Source organism: Ruditapes philippinarum, unplaced genomic scaffold, assembly GCF_026571515.1.
Source record: "Ruditapes philippinarum isolate M1 unplaced genomic scaffold, ASM2657151v2 ctg3465_1_1_1_1, whole genome shotgun sequence".
NCBI lineage: Eukaryota > Metazoa > Mollusca > Bivalvia > Venerida > Veneridae > Ruditapes > Ruditapes philippinarum.
In genome coordinates this window covers 21,962-40,984 of record NW_026852323.1, presented here as the reverse complement: position 1 = coordinate 40,984, position 19,023 = coordinate 21,962, and the positions used below count along the sequence as shown (strand labels likewise).

Genomic DNA, 19,023 nt, shown 5'->3' with positions numbered 1-19,023 from the left:
TGCACGTTTTGTATCACATATTTCACTCGCTACCAATGATTTATTAGTTTAATTTGTCATAATGATAACACACTGAGGACTTTGTTTTCACCTTTTCATCACTTTTAATAACACATAATTATCATGTGATATTTTACAACATGGCCAAAGCTATACCTAAAGCAAATATTCTTATGGATGGGCTCATATGTAGAAAACTATCAACTTTTTGCCATGCACCCTGTCATCCTTTAATTATCAAGCACAACTGTCACGACCAAGCCTGGTCTAGGGCATTAAGTGGTCAAAGCCATATTAGATTTTCAAGCCATCAAAAGCAGGCTTACAACGGTGATGTAATGATCAAGATTTAAGCTGTCCACATGAAAGACAGACAGACAGAGGGAACAACAAGAGCTGTCCGTAAGACAGCGCGCTCGACTTTTTTATTGCTTGCCAATAAAAAAAGTTTTTGCAGTAAAAGGCAATACAAGAATCTCTGTATTTTTAAAGTGAACTAGTTGTTTGATACCCTTGAATATTACAGCAATGTTTATATGACATAATTTATGGTAAAGTGAACAAGTGGATAGGAATGAATTTTTTTAGATTTTTTAAGTTTTTTAGTGCTTGCCTATAATACAAAACATTGACAGTTAAGGGCCATAATTCAAATAAAATCTTTGACAGAATTACCTTCTCCTGGACATGTTTGGGAATCATGATTGTAAACAAGTATTCCAACTTTCAAATTAATATCTCAAACAGTTCAGTCAAAAAGTGGACTGGTACTAAAAACTTAACCAAGATTCTAAGTCGATAAAAGGCCTTAATTTTTAAAACAAATCCTTGACAGAGTTACCTTCTCTTGCGTACAGATGGGGGTAATGATGTGAAATAGCATTAAAAGTTTCAAAGCAATATCTCAAAGGGTTAAGGCAATAAGTGGATTTTACCCATATTCAATGTATTTTCTAAGTCAAAAAGGGGCATAATTCTGTCAAAAACCTTGACAGAGTTATGTCCTCTTGTCTGTTGATGAAGGTCGTGATGGTAAACAAGTATGGTCAGTTTCAAAGCAATACCTCCAATGGTTTTGAAAATAAAGTGAGGTGGTACAAAAAACTTAACCAAGCTCAATACACTTTCTAAGTCAAAAAAGGGCCATAATTCTGTCAAAAACCTTGACAGAGTTTATGTACTCTTGTCTGTAGATGGAGGTTATGATGGTGAACAAGTATGGTAAGTTTCAAAGCCATACTTGTAATACTTCTGAAATAAAGTGGGGTGGTACGAAAAACTTAACCAAGGTGTGACGCCAACGCCGACGCCGACGCCGGGGCGAGTAGGATAGCTCCCCTTTTCATAGAAAAGTCGAGCTAAAAACAATATGCCTTCTATGCCTTCACAGGATTGGCAAGGTAGTGGCATACAAAATTTTCCAGCATCCATTTCCTTCCTAAGAACATTCAAGTAACATTTAACTTTGAGAACATAAAAGATTTATTTTGTAAAAGTTAAAATATACCCAAACAACCAAAAAATGAGTAAATGCATGAACGCTTACCCTCCCCGGCCATTTCTTCTGGAAAAGTTCTCAGTTATTTTGAAAGTGTTATCATAAAATACAAGTAAGAAATAAAACGGGTAAATGGTTATCAGCATAATATTGCTTATATTAATAATATTACATGTATATTTAAGTAATTCACATGCTGTATAAGGTTAAACTAGCCTATGGTAGTTTAATTCTTTCACAACCATTGTTTCTTCCATAATCCAGAATTTTACTTGTGATATTTTCTTTTTTTCTTCTAATCCAAAAATCATTTTGTTGTATTTGTTCACATGAAATTTACACAAAAGTTAAAAAAATTTACAGTACTCAAAAGAGTCTTATCCGAAACATATATGGCTTAATTTGACAGTACTTTAACTTCTTATCTGAAACACATAATATGATTGATTATGGGATTCAAACATGTGAAATAGATTCTATACACTCTCTCTACTGAGCTACAAGTACAAGAGCAGTCTATATTTATGAACAAGCATATACCATAGCATTGTTTATTGTAAGATGTTATATAGATATGAGTAAAAATGCAGAAATATTAAATCAAAAGGGTATAACCAAAATCAGGTAAATCATCGGGAAAATAATAATGTCCAATTTAAGGAAACTATGCAGGTTAAAATTGGGTTATATAACAGACATCCATTTATACAGGGTTTTTAAATACTATTGCATGTTTGTAACATCACTTTTCATTGGAAAATCTTGATGTTTATATAAACTTTATACACCGCTGCTGTTAAAGATTCTTAACAGGTTATATAACATTATATAAACAGTTCTTTCTAATATAACCCTAAAATAGCAGCTCAGGTTATATGTGCAAACAACTATTAAGGATATGGTCATATAACCTGCACAAAAAAGGTCATATAACTTGCCAAGAAATTGTGTTAACTAACAATATTTCACACATTCATTTATATAGGGTTATATAAGAAACACCCATTTACGCAGCAGTTCAGGTGATATATGTAAAGCAACCATTCAAAATATAACCTGCCAAACATATTTTCATAACTGATAACATAACAAACATACATTAATATAAGGATATATAACAACCATCCATTTATATTGGGTTATATAACAAACCTCTATTTATATTGGGTTATATAACAAGAGCTGTCCGTAAGACAGCGCGCTCGACTTTTTTAGTGCTTGCCTATAATACAAAACATTGACAGTTAAGGGCCATAATTCAAATAAAATCTTTGACAGAATTACCTTCTCCTGGACATGTTTGGGAATCATGATTGTAAACAAGTATTCCAACTTTCAAATTAATATCTCAAACAGTTCAGTCAAAAAGTGGACTGGTACTAAAAACTTAACCAAGATTCTAAGTCGATAAAAGGCCTTAATTTTTAAAACAAATCCTTGACAGAGTTACCTTCTCTTGCGTACAGATGGGGGTAATGATGTGAAATAGCATTAAAAGTTTCAAAGCAATATCTCAAAGGGTTAAGGCAATAAGTGGATTTTACCCATATTCAATGTATTTTCTAAGTCAAAAAGGGGCATAATTCTGTCAAAAACCTTGACAGAGTTATGTCCTCTTGTCTGTTGATGAAGGTCGTGATGGTAAACAAGTATGGTCAGTTTCAAAGCAATACCTCCAATGGTTTGAAATAAAGTGAGGTGGTACAAAAAACTTAACCAAGATTCTAAGTCGATAAAAGGCCTTAATTTTTTAAAACAAATCCTTGACAGAGTTACCTTCTCTTGCGTACAGATGGGGGTAATGATGTGAAATAGCATTAAAAGTTTCAAAGCAATATCTCAAAGGGTTAAAGGCAATAAGTGGATTTTACCCATATTCAATGTATTTTCTAAGTCAAAAAGGGGCATAATTCTGTCAAAAACCTTGACAGAGTTATGTCCTCTTGTCTGTTGATGAAGGTCGTGATGGTAAACAAGTATGGTCAGTTTTCAAAGCAATACCTCCAATGGTTTTGAAATAAAGTGAGGTGGTACAAAAAACTTAACCAAGATTCTAAGTCGATAAAAGGCCTTAATTTTTAAAACAAATCCTTGACAGAGTTACCTTCTCTTGCGTACAGATGGGGGTAATGATGTGAAATAGCATTAAAAGTTTCAAAGCAATATCTCAAAGGGTTAAGGCAATAAGTGGATTTTACCCATATTCAATGTATTTTCTAAGTCAAAAAGGGGCATAATTCTGTCAAAAACCTTGACAGAGTTATGTCCTCTTGTCTGTTGATGAAGGTCGTGATGGTAAACAAGTATGGTCAGTTTCAAAGCAATACCTCCAATGGTTTTGAAATAAAGTGAGGTGGTACAAAAAACTTAACCAAGCTCAATACACTTTCTAAGTCAAAAAAGGGCCATAATTCTGTCAAAAACCTTGACAGAGTTATGTACTCTTGTCTGTAGATGGAGGTTATGATGGTGAACAAGTATGGTAAGTTTCAAAGCCATACTTGTAATACTTCTGAAATAAAGTGGGGTGGTACGAAAAACTTAACCAAGGTGTGACGCCAACGCTAACGCCGACGCCGGGGCGAGTAGGATAGCTCCCCTTTTCATAGAAAAGTCGAGCTAAAAACCACCCATTTATATTGGGTTATATAACAACCATCCATTTATATTGGGTTATATAATAACCATCCATTTATATTGGGTTATTTAACAAACCTCCATTTATATTGGGTTATATAACAAACATTCATTTAAATAGGGTTAAATAGCAAACATCCATTTATATTGAGTAATGCAACATACATTTATATTAGGTTATATAACAGACAGTCATATTTATTGGGTTTTATTAAAAATCATTTTATATTGGGTTATATAATTTACATCCATTCATATGTGGTCATATAACCTATCAAATAAATTTTTAATGAATTTAAGATACTACACAATTGCTTATTTTGATTAATATAAAAAGAAATTCATAAATTTGATGCAGCAGGGTTTACAGATTATGTGAATATTAGGATTATCCAATGAAAAACAATGTTACAAAAAGGTGCAGTGCTATAAATTTATCTATTACCTTTTCCTCTTTAATGTAAGGATCAGCACACTCTGATATATCCCCTTGTTGTAGCACCTTCTCCAGCTGAAATAAAACAATACTTTAAATCTATTAGCAAGAAAAGCCTCTTTATTTACACATAACAAAGTTTGTCTTTTTTCAATTTATACCTATGTAAACCTATATTTACAGCTGTTGTCAGAACAATTATAATGTACCAGTAAGTTTCCAAGGCAAGAGAACCAATTTTTTTCAAAGCTTACAGGTCTGAGGTGTCTGTGTTTCTGTGGTGACCTACAAAAGGAACATATTTTTAAAGTTTACCTACCTAAGGAACATATTTTTACCAACCTAAGGAACATATTTTTGTGGTTAACTTTACTTAGAAACTTATTTTTAATGTTTACCTACCTAAGAAACTTATCTCGAAAGTTTACCTACCTATGGAACATATTTTTAATGTTTACCTACCTAAGGAACATATTTTTAATGTTTACCTACCTAAGGAACATATTTTTAATGTTTACCTACCTAAGGAACATATTTTTAATGTTTACCTACCTGAGGAACATCTTTTTAATGTTTACCTACCTGAGGAACATCTTTTTAATGTTTACCTACCTAAGGACATATTTTTAATGTTTACCTACCTAAAAAAACTTATTTTTAGTGTTTACCTACCTAAGGAACATATTTTAATGTTTACCTACCTAAGGAACATATTTTTAATGTTTACCTACCTGAGGAACATATTTTAATGTTTACCTACCTAAAGAACATATTTTTTAATGTTTACCTACCTAAAGGAACATATTTTTTAATGTTTACTTACCTAAGGAACATATTTTTAATGTTTACCTACCTAAGGAACATATTTTTAATGTTTACCTACCTAAGGAACATATTTTTAATGTTTACCTACCTAAGGAACATTTTTTTTAATGTTTACCTACCTAAGAAACTAATTTTGAAATTAATCTACCTAAGTAACTGCTGCATTTTTTTTTAAGTTTACATATTTAAGAAACTAATTTTTAAAGTTTACCTTCCTAAGGAAAGTGATTTTTAATGGTTTGCCTTCCAAAGTGACTAAATTTTAAGTAATTGCCTACTTCAGGAACTTACTTTTAAAGTGTATATGCATACAGGACATATTTTGGAGTTTAACTTCCCATAGAACTAATTTTTTAAAGTTGACTTGCCTATGATTCATACTTTGAAAAAACAGATACCAAGTTTATTATTTGCTTCAATAAATTCCTGCTTTATATGTCAAACAAGTAATAAGTCAATTTCTTAAATTATAACCTTGACCTGATAATGTGTAAATCCTACAAAAGCAGGTAACTACATAACAAAAATATCTGTTCTGGTTCTATGAAAAACAGGGAGTAGGTAAAGTGAAGAAAATCTAGAAATTAAATACACTGTATGCTCCCCCTTAATCTTTTGAAGACCATAAAAGACAATGCTTCTTTTGGGTTTTTTTTACCCTGTTTTCAAAACATTTTTAGTCATAACTCTGTAGTCAGTCGACCCAACTGGTTATCTGGCTAATTAACCAGTTATTTCTAATCGTCTGTCCACCTAACTGGTTATCTGGCTAATTAACCAGTTATTACTCATTTTGTTCACAAGTGACTGTTAATTAATCCCACATGATTTCTGAATTAGCTTTAAGAGTAACAGAACAAGAGCTGTCCGTAAGACAGCGCGCTCGACTTTTTTATTGCTTGCCAATAAAAAAAGTTTTTGCAGTAAAAGGCAATACAAGAATCTCTGTATTTTTAAAGTGAACAATGGCCATGAGCATTAAGATATTTAGTGAAGAATTATTTTACTGAATTGTGTGATACCCTTGAACACTGCAGCAAAGTTTGAAATGTTTAAGTCAAAAGAGGGCTGGTAAGAAAGAAAAAAAAACTTTTTTAGTGCTTGCCTATAATACAAAACATTGACAGTTAAGGGCCATAATTCAAATAAAATCTTTGACAGAATTACCTTCTCCTGGACATGTTTGGGAATCATGATTGTAAACAAGTATTCCAACTTTCAAATTAATATCTCAAACAGTTCAGTCAAAAAGTGGACTGGTACTAAAACTTAACCAAGATTCTAAGTCGATAAAAGGCCTTAATTTTTAAAACAAATCCTTGACAGAGTTACCTTCTCTTGCGTACAGATGGGGTAATGATGTGAAATAGCATTAAAAGTTTCAAAGCAATATCTCAAAGGGTTAAGGCAATAAGTGGATTTTACCCATATTCAATGTATTTTCTAAGTCAAAAAGGGCATAATTCTGTCAAAAACCTTGACAGAGTTATGTCCTCTTGTCTGTTGATGAAGGTCGTGATGGTAAACAAGTATGGTCAGTTTCAAAGCAATACCTCCAATGGTTTTGAAATAAAGTGAGGTGGTACAAAAAACTTAACCAAGCTCAATACACTTTCTAAGTCAAAAAAGGGCCATAATTCTGTCAAAAACCTTGACAGAGTTATGTACTCTTGTCTGTAGATGGAGGTTATGATGGTGAACAAGTATGGTAAGTTTCAAAGCCATACTTGTAATACTTCTGAAATAAAGTGGGGTGGTACGAAAAACTTAACCAAGGTGTGACGCCAACGCTAACGCCGACGCCGACGCCGGGGCGAGTAGGATAGCTCCCCTTTTCATAGAAAAGTCGAGCTAAAAATTACCACTAGAATCAAAGATCAACTGTCACAGAGAAATTTAGCCTCAACTGGGGACCTTACAAATCTGATGCTTTCCCTATTGGGCTTAGTAGGGCTAACTAGGTGCTACTGTTTGTAGTTTTCACTCAGTAACACAGCAGAAAGCCACAATGAATTTAGAGCACATTTCAGCCACCCAATTGTTCCTTGGCATGCTGTCAAGCAGTTAACCAGTACTAGTTGCTTTCACTTTCGCCATGAACTCAACTGATTACTTCAGTACATGTCAGTGTAGAGGTAGAGTGCGAATGACTGTAGAAAGGATTTCTTTATCAATCACAACAAAAGAGACCTGCGATACCTGGGAATCGAACTTGAATCTCTCAATTCACAGTCCAATGCTCTACCTATTGAGCTAACGGAACAGCTTTAGGACTAACCAGGCACCACTGTAATCTATTAATAGTATCACACCTACCCTGATTACAAGGAAGACATCTGGTGAGGGATATGTTATACTGAACACTCCAGCTTTACTTGTAGTAGAGAGGTCCTGGTGGGGAACATGAAACCTGATCATCTGTTTAAAATTGTCACCATTCAAGTCAAAGTAGAAATTTTCCGATATCTAAAAACAGAAAAAAAATCCAAATCTTCAAAATACAGCTTATGCCAAAATACAGTAAAACAGAACTCCACTGAGTTCTAAAAGGTTTAAAGCATCAAATTTGAATTTCTAAAATATTCAACTTGGAAACTTAAAATTTCTAACATAGTTCAACTTGGACACTTAAAACAGACAGATATGCAAATGCTAATGCAGAGATATATATACTCAGAATTAATTTATATAGTATTTTAACTATTTCTGAGATATTCTTATCCAGATACAGGTTAATTTTCTTTTTTAGGGTCATTTTTTCCCAATTAAAACAAGAGCACTGCATGCAGTGTTAATGCCCATCTGTTAAATTAAATTAACCACTTAAGTTGAAAAGGGGCATAACTGCCCGTTGTCTTACAACTACCTCTTGTCATGATTGGCAAGTATTCCAAGTTTCATATTGATACCTTAAAGATCCTGTAACACATTTTTTTCATGGTTTTATTTCATAAATATGATGCTCAAATTAAGATTTGTCAATATTGTCAGTTCCAATAAGCATTATTTATAAAGATATTACCCAATTTAACATTTTATGTACATAAAGGGAGGTAATTAGAAATTTATTTTCTATAAATTCTAAGTCACAATTTTCAATAAGAAATGAGTGCATATAAATAATTGATTAAATATAATGTGCACAAATATTTGCAGTACACATTTTACATATTCTTTGATGTTTGAAAATTGTTATATTTGCATAATTATATACATATATAATCTTTTGCAAGTGTGGTATACACATAGTAACAATATCAGTCACAAAACATACAGGATCTTTAAATATTGTTTGAGTAATGGGCTACATTAAAGTTTGTGCATGACGACAACGATTGAGCAATCATAATAGCTCAACTTTTTCTTCAAAACAGAAAAGCTAGTAACTATCCTAGGAAAGCAGAGTGTGGGAATAATAAAATTGTGCACACAAATCACTGGTCAAGACCTTCATCAAATAGTAAATCACTTCCTTCATCAAATGGTAAATCATTTGTCAGTTTTTAAAATCCAGTTCATACTTATAACATATTTGTCATGAAAACGCCAGTCTACTTTATTATCATTATTTAAACACCTACAATATACACCTCTGAATCAATATGCAGGAATTGGGCCCTTCTTTGAATTATAAAATTTCTGTTATAATTTTAAAGGGATTTCAGTAACCATTTAGCAATCATTGAAGTACCTTGTCAAACTTAATGGAAATCCAGACTGAGCAACATGATATGATTATAAGAAAATCAAAGATAGGCTTGCCTACTTAACTTTCCATCAGAGGAACAAGTTTACATATGAACCCCCAAATACAGCAATCAAATGTCATTTAAATTTTATCTTGATATAAATGTCTTATATATTTTGTACTTATGGTAAGTATAACATTTGTAAGCTAACTATAGACATACCTTTTTCCTTTCTTTTGCATCATACACAGCCATTGTGGCAAATATTGGCTCTACTTCAAGCTCTAGTCTGAAATCAAAGAGATGATTTGTGGATAATATGTATTCTAAAATATTTTTACACCATAAAATGTAATGGTTTCTGAAAATTTACCGGAATTAAAGACAGGGTAAAAGGAACGATAAAGTATATTCTGGAACATCTATAAGCATGGTTTCATTTTCCAGAATCAAAGAAAAGGGTATATAAGTGTGTATTCTGGAACAACTCTCATGGTTTTCTAAAGGTGTTTTCCTATCATATTTTTATCATTAACTTTTCAAACTATTCCTAGCATTTTTTTACTATTACAAAATATAATTACTGAAATTTGTTATGAAGTTATTGAGATTGCTTTGAGACAGTCTCTGTCTTCACTCAAGGTAATTTTTGAAGCAATACACATGTAGAAGTCAGGGATTTTTCTCTTCTCTAAAACTGATCTTGTTTTGATATGACAGAAAAGATTTAGCATAATTAAATAGAGATCCAGATATGTGTGGTAATAGATAACAATATAATGGTCAAATTTCATTTAATTTTGCAAAAATAACTTTGAAGTTTTATGGGTTTTTTGGGGTTTGGTTTACTTCTGATGTTGATGAGGTGAGTTGATAAAAACACCTTTCGAAACAAAACAAAAATCTACTTAGGAAGTAAAGATTACTAATGGTTTATAAAGTAACTTACTTCAGTTGAAGACATTTAACAAGAATTCTGTGTCCAAAGTGTTCTGTTGGGGCCATCACAAAGGCTCTTTTCTCAATCTGTTCCTCCTGTTATATAAATACACAAAATATTTATAAATTACTTGAAACTAAACAAAAGTTAACTAAATACAAAAAATAAATACAACAATGATGCTGATAGGGATAAGTCTTCACTACTAGTATAAAGCTGAGCAAGAAATTTTTACATAGTAATAATTTCACCTTGACATTTATCAAATGCTTGTGCCATTGGCATTATAATTTAACAGAATCATTTAATATGGTCATTCAAACAAAAGTTGGATTTCCTTTCTTAAACACATCATTTCTCAATAGGAGTCATAAAATCAAATTTAAACCAATAGTAGGTTTCTAAAAACAATCAAGTAAAATCTAAACAACAAAATATTCCCATTGATCTAAAAAAAAAAGATGGAGCTAACTCCTGCAGATTTTACGTTCACTTATAATAGTACAACACTACATATTATACAAACACAATAATTACTTATCAACTTGTTTCATATAAATTTTATTAATTTCAAATGTGTAAATAGATCACACTTACACATGGTTTATTTGTAATATGCTGTTAGGGCAATGTATAAATTTTCAGTAGTAATAAAACTAATTGCCATTCATTAAAACCATTAAATATACTTGTATAATTTTACAGCAATTATATGTCTAAATTGTTTTAAGTGTAGCAGTTTGTTTGTTTGTCTGTTTTGATTTTTTTCTTTTGACATATCTTGACAGTCAATCCACTTAGCCGCCTTTCCTGGATAACTTACCAGTAATAATAAACTCCTCTGCAAGTAACCAACTACTTATCTCACATGATTTCTGAATCAGTAATGAAAGACAATGACCATTAGACTCAATGTTCCAAGAACAATTGTCAGAAAAATTTTGCTTTTCCAAAGGAATGAAACAGTAACCTGTTGATTACAAATGTGAAGCTCTCCCTATTCACCTAAGCTGACAAACCAGTGTAGCAGTTATACATACGTACCTCGTCTTGTGGTGGATATAGAGTGAACACTGTATCTTGACGGTGTTGCTGTCGCTGGATTTCATTGTTACGATCCACCTCTTCTTGTGACACTCGGTCAAACAAGTTAGGCAACTGTGCATCAGCTTGTGACTGTTTCAAATCAAATATACTACTTGCCCAACTTCCACGTGGAGTTTCACTCATGTGAATAGACTGGCGCTTGTTAGGTAAATCCTGTTAAGAAAATGATAAAAGAAAGCATTTAAATCTTGCATTTATTATTATCAATTATGATATATTAATTTATCAAAATATCTTTAAACCAAGAATACACCCTTGTTAATACCTCAATCTTAACAAAAAAACATATTATGGTCTTTCTGATATGAAAATAATTAAACATTGCTTGAAAAAGCACTCTCAAGTTAAAGGGACTCCACTGAGGTCTTTTGACATGACCAAAAATATTTCTCAAAGTTTAATGTTCCATTTGATGAAGGCCTAGAGCAATAACTTGTGTGCAAAAATTCAGATAATTCACACACTCACTTTTTCCAGAATAAATATTCTAATTGTGAAAACTGAAGCAAAATTGAAAAGCGTTCCAACGCTTTTCACTCAAATCGGGCTAACAATAGCCCAAAAATATGATTTCCAATTAATTTCTGAGTAGATGTTTTAATTATCTTCAGTATATTTTTATGTGCCCAAGTTGATTTATGTAAGAAATTCACGTTTTACATTTTTAGGCTTTTGGGACCTCAGTGGAGTTCCTTTAAAAATAGACCTATTTTTACTGTTTGAATATTGCTTCAAAGTTAGATAATCTACATACCTTATCTTGCTCACAAACATCATCAATGTCCACCTCATATTCTTGCTGGACCAAACATTCTCTGTCTATATTCCTGTTATGTGTGTACTGCTGATACCTGAAATACCAGTGTACAGTGAATTTATTTTTGCTCGATAATGACCCCAAATTGTGGCCTCCTTACAAATGCCAAAAAATTCACAAAAATGTGAAAAAAAATCACTATAAGCAGAATTGTTTATCGGTACAACACAAAATAATGAAATGATAATTGACAATCTTGAGAAATTTGGTTTATATTTTTTAAAGGAATCAAAAAAAAAAAGCTTAAACAATATACATAATCATTAATTGTATAAATAAAGTGAATACTAGGGGTATGGGCTGTTCCGAAAAAAAGAAGAGAAAAAACTCACTGATGTAGCCAAAAATATCTACATTTGTATATACATGCACAACATATTGTCTTCATCTTGGTGCAATTATGTTAAACATTACATTTTGAAAACATTTAGAGGGAAGAATCTTCATGATTAAACCCTTTCCCTGTTAAATACATGTATCTTAAATGTAATTGTCCATCTTTCAATCTGCACAAAATTATTCATCATTTATAGAGAAAATATGTACTGCCAAGATAGCAAACAGTGCAAATGATGATCAGGCGGCTGATCTTGGTCCGCACTGGTCACCTGGGTAGATTCAGTTGACACCAGCAGGCTAACGGGTTAAATACACATCATATATATCAAACATATGCTGACGGGAGCATTTTTTGGGCATTTAGATACCATATCATTTAATCTATGAGTTATGATATAATGCTTTTTTTTTAATTTGCTTTTTTTTGTGTATTGCTGTTTACCTTAGCTATCGGCTTTTCATTAAACGCCCTATCAACCCGAGTGATCAAAAGTCTATGTTGAATAGTCACAAATATACTACAGTTAAAATCTATTATGTTACTGAAAACACTTCAATCTTCATTGCTTTACAATGGTTAAGTACAATATGTAATCATTAACAGAAACAAAACAATATTTTGTCACCCTCTGGCCGAAACAGGTTAACTCCTACATTTAAACATTAGGAGTTAACCCATTGCTGCACTAAGGTGACAAAATTTTATTTGTCAAGAAAAAAAATGAATGACCTTTAAATTTTTTTAGTTTTTTCTTACCTGCGACTGACTATAGTATAATCCGCAGTGTATCTTCTTACACAGTCAAATACATGTGGATCTACTTCCCCTCTGTAAGCAATAATGAATATTACATTTATCATCAAATTTATATATATAATATACAAGAAATTATGTTGTTTTATCACATCTGGCACCATAGTTTTCCTAATGTAAACCACCAGGGGTCATGAAAAAACACCAGCAGGATGCCTTTATTTGAGGCAAAGTTTCTTATTTGAAACTTTCACAGCATGTTTTTAAGAGCAAAGCAAAAATGGTATGGTTGATAGTTAAAAGTGACAAAAAAGCCCAAACGGACGACAATGGAGAATAGGGGTGGGGCTTATGTAAGGATAAAATGTACATGTTGACGTTATACTTTGACCATTTAATGAATCCAGCTGTTAATAATAGATAAACATGTTTTTGGAATCTTTATATAGGTATTGCTTAGTTCCTCTAGTTTAAACATTTATTGCATCTACAATGGCATGTAACTGCAAGAACAATACAGTAAAGCTGGATTTTTCTTTTTTGCACCCGATTTATCCTGGTGCAAAAAGGCAGAATAGTCTTATTCATCTGCCATTACATTTCCTTGGGCTTCAGATTGATCTTATATGCATAATGAAACATATGGAGTCTTTTAAAATGTGAACTATCAGAGGTCATTTAATTTGTGTTAATAATGTCAAATTATTTATGTCACGTAGAAACTTTGTTACTTTTATTGTTTAACAGATGTACAAGGAAATTAAAAAATAAACCATTCTAAATATATATAATAGTTTACTTCTAAACAATATGCCAGTCACATTTCTTCCACTTCATTTTAAGTTACAAACATGTATACATGTACATGTGTAATTTTATCATTATGACACAACATGACATACCCTATTTCTGGCACAATGTGCGTCACTGTGCGGCATCTTTTTGGTAATGAGAGCACTTCAATATCATCATCATCTGGGTAAAGAAGTCTGTCCCGGTATGGGTCCCGGTCAACTAAAGTCTGGTTCTGAACCACAAACTCCTCAAAATCTGGCGGCTCTGCTACATCGACACTGCCTGTCAACTGGAAATTACAATCCGTATTAATGTATAACTACACTCAGTTCTGATTATGGTACATTTTCATTATGACCTTATTACAAGGAAATAAAATTTGTCTTTGCAATCAGCTATACTTACATGTATTTGTATAAGCTTTATTCTTACCAAAGTACAATATTGTAACAACGTTGGTAGAACGTCATAATATTGATAATGAGTATAATAATATGCAAAAACTAAAGTTGGTGGATTAACATAAAGGAATCTTCCCCATAAGGCATATACATAAAGATTTATAAGGACACAAACCACTCTTGGTGTTGAGCTACAGTCAGGTGCAAAAAGTATTGGTGAAAAGGGAAGTAACTGATGCATGCTTAGGAAATAGGTTACTTTTGCTAGTCTCTCTTTACTAATTACATCATTCTCAAGGCCAAATATGACGTCATAGAAATTTGATGACATCATAGTTCTAGAATACTATTGTTTACCTTTGGAAATTTTTGAGTGTTAATGACTGTGTCAAATATTGTTAAAAGATTTTGTGCAGTGGTTCTACTTAAAACAAACCAAGAAGTGGAAGGCCAAAACTTAACAGCAAAAGGAAGTTTCAGGTGATGATAGGGGGGTATATTTGCTGGCATGGAGTGGGGACTTTAAGAAAAGTGACAGTTATTATTAGCTCTGCAAAGTACAAAGGCATTCTTCAGGATAACATTTGGCCTGTTATTGTAAGACATTTTCCTGATAATAATTATTTATTTCAAGATGATAATGCCCCAGGACACATATCTCGCTTACTTCAAAAATATATAGCTGACAGCATTTTAAAGTCCATTTCTTTGCCTGCACAATCACCTGACATTAATATTATTGAAAATACATGGTTATACATCAAATGAAAATTCAATACAGACACCATGTAATCAACAGCAATTACAAACTTTTTAGTGAAATTCAGAGGATATAAATGGACATCCCTACAAGTTATGTTCAGAGCCTGTTTTTGTCTTTACTCAGAAGGTTATTGTCAGTTATCAGACTGAAAAGTCACTTGACTGAGTATTAAGGTAAGAAAACAATTAGTTTTTGCAGTTTGAGCAAACTAGTAACTAGTTTATATGAAGGAAATCTATGATTGATTGATTCAGATAAATCCAATATGGCCGCCAAAATCACCAATACTTTTTGCACCTGACTGTAGCTTTTCACCAACTGAGTTTGTGTACCTTAAAATGTTTCAATATTACCTTATATAACTGCAGATGTAAGATAAACCAGACCTTGTCTATATGATGTTTTCTTGTCAAACACATTCAAAACCAAAAGAAAAACAACAAGCCTTTACCTAAATTGGAAAGTGAAAAATTGCCAGTATATAAAATAAATCATTAGAAATTGTCTCCATTTTTTTTGGAAAAATTCTCATTTCTAAAATTCGGAGAAAAAACTAACTGTAAACAGTTGATGTTTTCTCCACTACTACCACTTTTTGTGGTTTTCTCAAAATTTGATGGTAAAAGGGCTGAAAAACATTCAGCCTATTTCTACTACAGAACACTGGGGTTTTTTTTACTATTTTTTTATACTGTCATCAATTATAAAGGATCTGAAAGAGTTTTTTTATACCTCTGTTAGGTTCACACCACTAACACTCCTTGGGAGATCATTGAATATTGTTGATGATATCTGTTTTCTGACTTCAGCAGCATTACCCTGTCTGTAACAATCAAATCACATGAGTATCGTGAGCACATTTGTTAAAATTAAAAATATTCTACAATTCCATTTTTTCTCCAAAAATAAAAATTTCCTATTGATTATTTTAAAAAAATCATTGAAGACATGGTTTTAAAATAGAACTTTGTTTTATACATGTATATATATATTGTACTCTCTATTGTGCTTGTAACTTGTCAAGCAATATTATTTTGACATAAGTATCTTGATGGCACACATCAGAACCCATCAAAATAACAGTTAATTAACATCTTAACTTTTGGACTTGAATAGTATACAGTCTGTCAACTCAAATTTCAGATTTTAATATAAATTATTTATTGTTTGTTTAATTGGATTTTACGTCACACCAACACATTATAGGTCATATGGCGACGTTCAAGCTTTACTGGTGGAAGAGACCTCAGATGCTCTTCCATGCATTATTTCAGGCACAAACGGGCACCTGAGTAGAACCACCGACGTTCCGTAAGCTAGCTGGATAGCTTCCTATCATGAAATGATGAAAAAAATCCAAAGTCCCTGTAGGGATTCAAACCCACAGCGGTGAGGGGCAAGTGGTTTGAAGTCAACGACCTTAACCACGGACATACCTTAACAGTCTACATCTACATGCCACAATTCAACAGTCGGCTGTCAATTTTTCTTGAAGAGTTTTTGTAATAAGCTTATTATTGACAACTGTAATAGGTCTCTGATTTTGTTTAAAGTAGGATTATGGAATTCAGCGCTTTAAAGAGCTCATTTGGGACAAAAATTCCATGTACCTTTCCAAAAAATGTATAATAATTAAATATGTATACAGCAAAAAAAAAAACAACAAATAAGGCCTAATATAATATTGTGATGGATATAAATGTTAACGCATTCGACACAACAAGATGGCAGAAATCAACTATTTTGAGCGCAAATGAATCTCCCAGAAGGGACTGTGAGTCTGGAATGGAGAAACACTTCATCCCCCCCTGCAAACACCTCAAGACACTTCACCCCCCCCCCCCCTTCAGTAAGACACTTCACCATTCATCCAATACTTTTTAAGTTTTAAAATGAAATGGAAAGTATCCTATTTTTAAATAGAGCCTCTTATCCCTCTGTTATTGACAAGACAAATGAACTGGATAACTGTCTTCAATATTCAGATTTATGCGGGGGGGGGGGGGGAGGGAGTCAAAGACAGGGTCTGCAAAGCCGGCCCGGGCTTTGGGCTTGCCAGGTTGGACTACACATGTACATTCAACAGGAAATCAAATAAAAACAATTGATGTTTTCTACACCTATCAATAAAATTTTCAGTGTCAGTTCTAGTTGGGCGCTGCCATTTTCAATGTAACTCAATGCTAAGTAGGGGAGGTATTCCAATAACGAAACAATCACAACTTTTCAGATTAATAATAATCATCAAAGTTTCCGAGTGAAAACTGAAGTGCATGAAATATTGACCGACACCTTTAAAATGGAAAAATGACTTTTTTTAACCGACTTCCCCGTTCATAGCGAGCTTGAAGAGCTGGCTCAAAGGGCCTGCTCTCAAAGCAAGATTTAGGGTAATGTGAGTACCTGCTAGATAGTGATAATTTTGAAAACTTTTATCGGAAGTACTGAATTGACACATCACAACTTTTCGAATTACAAGATAACGATAAAAGCCGAGGAATTCTGATTGAAAACAGATGCGTAGACTGGTGTCCTGTGCACTTTTATATGTACCAAAATAGGACATGGAACCAGAATAAAAAGAAGCAGTGTTTAAAATACCAAATGACAGTTTTAAAATGGAAAATGTAAAATAAAGTTTAACAATTATTTCACAGTCAAAGTAAATCAACTTACAAGCTCACTTTGAGGCTTTGCCTTTGTCATATTAGGCTTTGCCTAATAAATTTCATATTATTTGGATTTATCTGACAAACAAAATTAGTCAAAACGCAAGCATTTGCAATATAAAAACCTTTAAATCAACCCAAATGATACTTATTTTTATGAGTCATAAATTAAATAAAAAAAAACAACACTGAAACCTGACAAATCATAAACACTCGTCACTGATAAACAAATTTCAATTTTCAGCAAGATATATCACATTTGTACTTTAAAAACAAAAACTTAAAAAAACTGGCGGTGAAGCAATGGTAACATACTTATTTAATTTCTGTGCAAAAGCTCTTTGGCCTGAGCCAGACATTTTTGGATGCTGAATGAATCTATCGTCACTTCCGGGTTCGATCTGAGTCTACAAGCGCTTTGTTTTTAATCGGGATAGAATAAATACCGGTATCAGGAACATACGGCCCGATTTTATTTTTTTTTTTAATTTATTATTTTTCTAGGTTATTATTTGGTTTTAGATATTGTCGTTATTTGTAGCAATAAAAAATAGTTGATAATGTCAGCTACATTATGACCAATATACTGACTAAAATTAAGTTTAAATATTATTAGAGCTATAACAGTTTGCATATTACCTAACTTTAATTGTGGTAATCAAGCCCTGGGTATCGTCTCGATTTATTCAGGGAATATACATAAACAATTACAATATTGTCACATATATCAACTTGCATATATAAAGCACACAAAAATGCAACAAAAATAATTATAAAATTAATAAATTTGTTATATGTTACCCTAGGATTGCCAATTAAGCTAAATTAAAGCTTATTTCCAATAGGGTCCATTTACTGTAACATTAACATAATATTTTAACTGTTAGAGTAGGGCAAAATCAGTCTAACATTATATTTCATGAGAGTAATTCATTTAAAAGATAAAAACACAAAACGAGAAAGAGCAAAAATAAAAATGTCAAGGTATTCTTTTCGAATGAAGGGATGCTGGCACAAATCCTTTTAAAAAGATATTGAGGATGTGACTTGACGAGACTTTGGAGGCTATTTCAGTACAGTTAGCTGTAGGAAAGAAAAAGTTCTCATATAGACTCAATCAAACCAAGTCTGCAGTTTTCATGTAACTTTGCTGTTTTAATGCCTCCGACCAGGAATCATTTTTCAAGATATTCAAACGTGAATGGGTTATGAGGAAATTTAAGTATCTATAGGGAATCAGGTGATTTTTGGTCTGCAAGAAATATATAGCTGATGTTGAATTTTGTATAAATGTCAGTTACAAAACTACCTGGTCGCAGCTTACTGTACACATTGTCTAGGTTAATTATAACG

At 32.4% G+C, this 19,023-nt stretch overlaps 1 protein-coding gene across 4 annotated transcripts in view; it reads right to left on the bottom strand.

Moving 5' to 3' along the window:
* Window positions 1–18,101, bottom strand: part of LOC132756681 (dedicator of cytokinesis protein 7-like) — an 84,620-nt gene extending 66,519 nt beyond the window's left edge. For 3 of the 4 annotated variants that reach the window (XM_060747819.1, XM_060747826.1, XM_060747833.1), the window contains exons 1-10: window positions 17,986–18,055; window positions 15,734–15,824; window positions 13,945–14,126; window positions 13,046–13,117; window positions 11,887–11,983; window positions 11,070–11,285; window positions 10,035–10,120; window positions 9,308–9,374; window positions 7,713–7,862; window positions 4,581–4,646 (exon numbers count right to left, since the gene is read on the bottom strand). In XM_060747819.1, coding sequence (XP_060603802.1) covers window positions 4,581–4,646; window positions 7,713–7,862; window positions 9,308–9,374; window positions 10,035–10,120; window positions 11,070–11,285; window positions 11,887–11,983; window positions 13,046–13,117; window positions 13,945–14,126; window positions 15,734–15,824; window positions 17,986–18,029 — 1,071 coding nt within the window. In that variant the 5' untranslated portion in view covers window positions 18,030–18,055. Of the gene's footprint in view, window positions 1–4,580; window positions 4,647–7,712; window positions 7,863–9,307; window positions 9,375–10,034; window positions 10,121–11,069; window positions 11,286–11,886; window positions 11,984–13,045; window positions 13,118–13,944; window positions 14,127–15,733; window positions 15,825–17,985 lie in introns of all 4 variants that reach the window. The other variant, XM_060747811.1, reaches the window with a different exon arrangement.
* Window positions 18,102–19,023: the final 922 nt, after the last annotated feature.